The sequence below is a fragment of the Poecilia reticulata genome, linkage group LG2, assembly GCF_000633615.1.
Source record: "Poecilia reticulata strain Guanapo linkage group LG2, Guppy_female_1.0+MT, whole genome shotgun sequence".
In the NCBI taxonomy this organism is placed as follows: domain Eukaryota; kingdom Metazoa; phylum Chordata; class Actinopteri; order Cyprinodontiformes; family Poeciliidae; genus Poecilia; species Poecilia reticulata.
Genome location: NC_024332.1, coordinates 4,394,479 through 4,395,948, shown reverse-complemented (window position 1 = coordinate 4,395,948; position 1,470 = coordinate 4,394,479). Strand labels below are relative to the sequence as shown.

At 40.1% G+C, this 1,470-nt stretch overlaps 1 protein-coding gene across 1 annotated transcript in view; it reads right to left on the bottom strand.

Moving 5' to 3' along the window:
* The window catches only part of pard3ba (par-3 family cell polarity regulator beta a), a 144,103-nt gene that overhangs the window by 57,766 nt on the left and 84,867 nt on the right, over window positions 1-1,470 (bottom strand). The window contains exon 16 of the mRNA XM_017308921.1: window positions 516-731. Coding sequence (XP_017164410.1) covers window positions 516-731 — 216 coding nt within the window. The remainder of the gene's footprint in view (window positions 1-515; window positions 732-1,470) is intronic.

Genomic DNA, 1,470 nt, shown 5'->3' with positions numbered 1-1,470 from the left:
AACTGGAATAAAATGGTTCCAAAGGGTTTTTACACACATTTACCTGGGATATGCATGATTTAAAGCATCAGAAACAAGATTTTGAGATTTGTTCAGGTCGGCAACTGATGATAGATCTAAACTAAATATTTCCAGTCAGTTTTTAAAAAAATAAAAAAATAATTCAATCTGTGCTCCATTTGAATCACTGAAAGAAATTACACCAAGATCAGGTGTCTGCACGGCCAGGAGGTGAAGCATTAAAAAAACGCTCCTCTAAGATATAAAGTCACTCTTTTCTAAATTGCTGAGTGGATAAAATCATGTAGCATTTCATTAAGGTACTTAGGCTAAGGAGTGTGTCCTCTCTTGGCAGGCCTCCGGCTCTTCGAGTGCCAGTGTGTTAAAAAGCTTCAGGGATGAGCATCAGAGCATGGTTGGTAATTTAAAGTAGATACATTGTCTCAAAAAAAAAAAAAAAAGTTTTCATTGTAGCACCAAAAACTTTCTGAACAGCTCTAAGTTGTTTTTATTACCGTCTTCAGAGGGTCCGTCGTAGGATTTGTCAATGGCGATGCGGAAGCTCTGGTTGCACGCTCGACCGCGGACAACGTGCGGCCGCGGCCGGTGGAACGGGATCTGAGCCTGCCGTCGGCTCTGCTGCGCCTCGGACATGGCCGTCTGGAGGCTCTCCAAGGAACTGGACTTCACCAGGCCGAGGGTGGGACCCAGCGCTCCTCCGAAATCGGACTCTTCGGAACAAAACAGACAMCAATGCTTACTTCCATGAACATTTGSCAAATCTACCATCTACTGATTGAAAGAAGCAAAACTCCATTTGCTGCATGTTTACAGCAACTCCTACATGGACACATAAAACAGTTACAAAGTCAGTCTTCCATCACGTGAAGAACATTTCTAGAATTAACGGACTGATGTTCTAGTTTCAGTTCATCCAGAATGTGAGTTCTCAATTGAGCTAAGCACCTCAAATCTGGAACAAACATCCAGAAAATGACAAAACAGCCAAAACACAGAGTTTCTCTAAATCAACGTTTAGATACCCACCTGTTTGGAGTTGCTTTTAATCACTAATAAGTGGAACATTAATCAACATATCTGATGTATATTTGCTTGATGATTTTCATGAAGGCATTGGTTAATGTAATATTTGTTTCAGTTTGATGTTCTCATGATTTACGCACTTTGAACTGYCTTGTTGCTGAAATAAGCTACACAAATAAACCTGACATGACTTGAAATGGATGTATAAACACATGCAATGCTCTGAGTGGGAAGCAAATATTCAAATTTCAGTGGCTGCAAATKTAATTTTTAGTGGGCTAATGCAATTATGATGATCCCCTCCATAACWCTGGATGAACTTAAATAAAGATATTGTAAATATTCAGATACAAATGAGCTGTATTGGAGCATTTAATGGTGCTGGGAATCCCCCCAAGGCCAATGTCCTTTAATGTTTTACCCAAT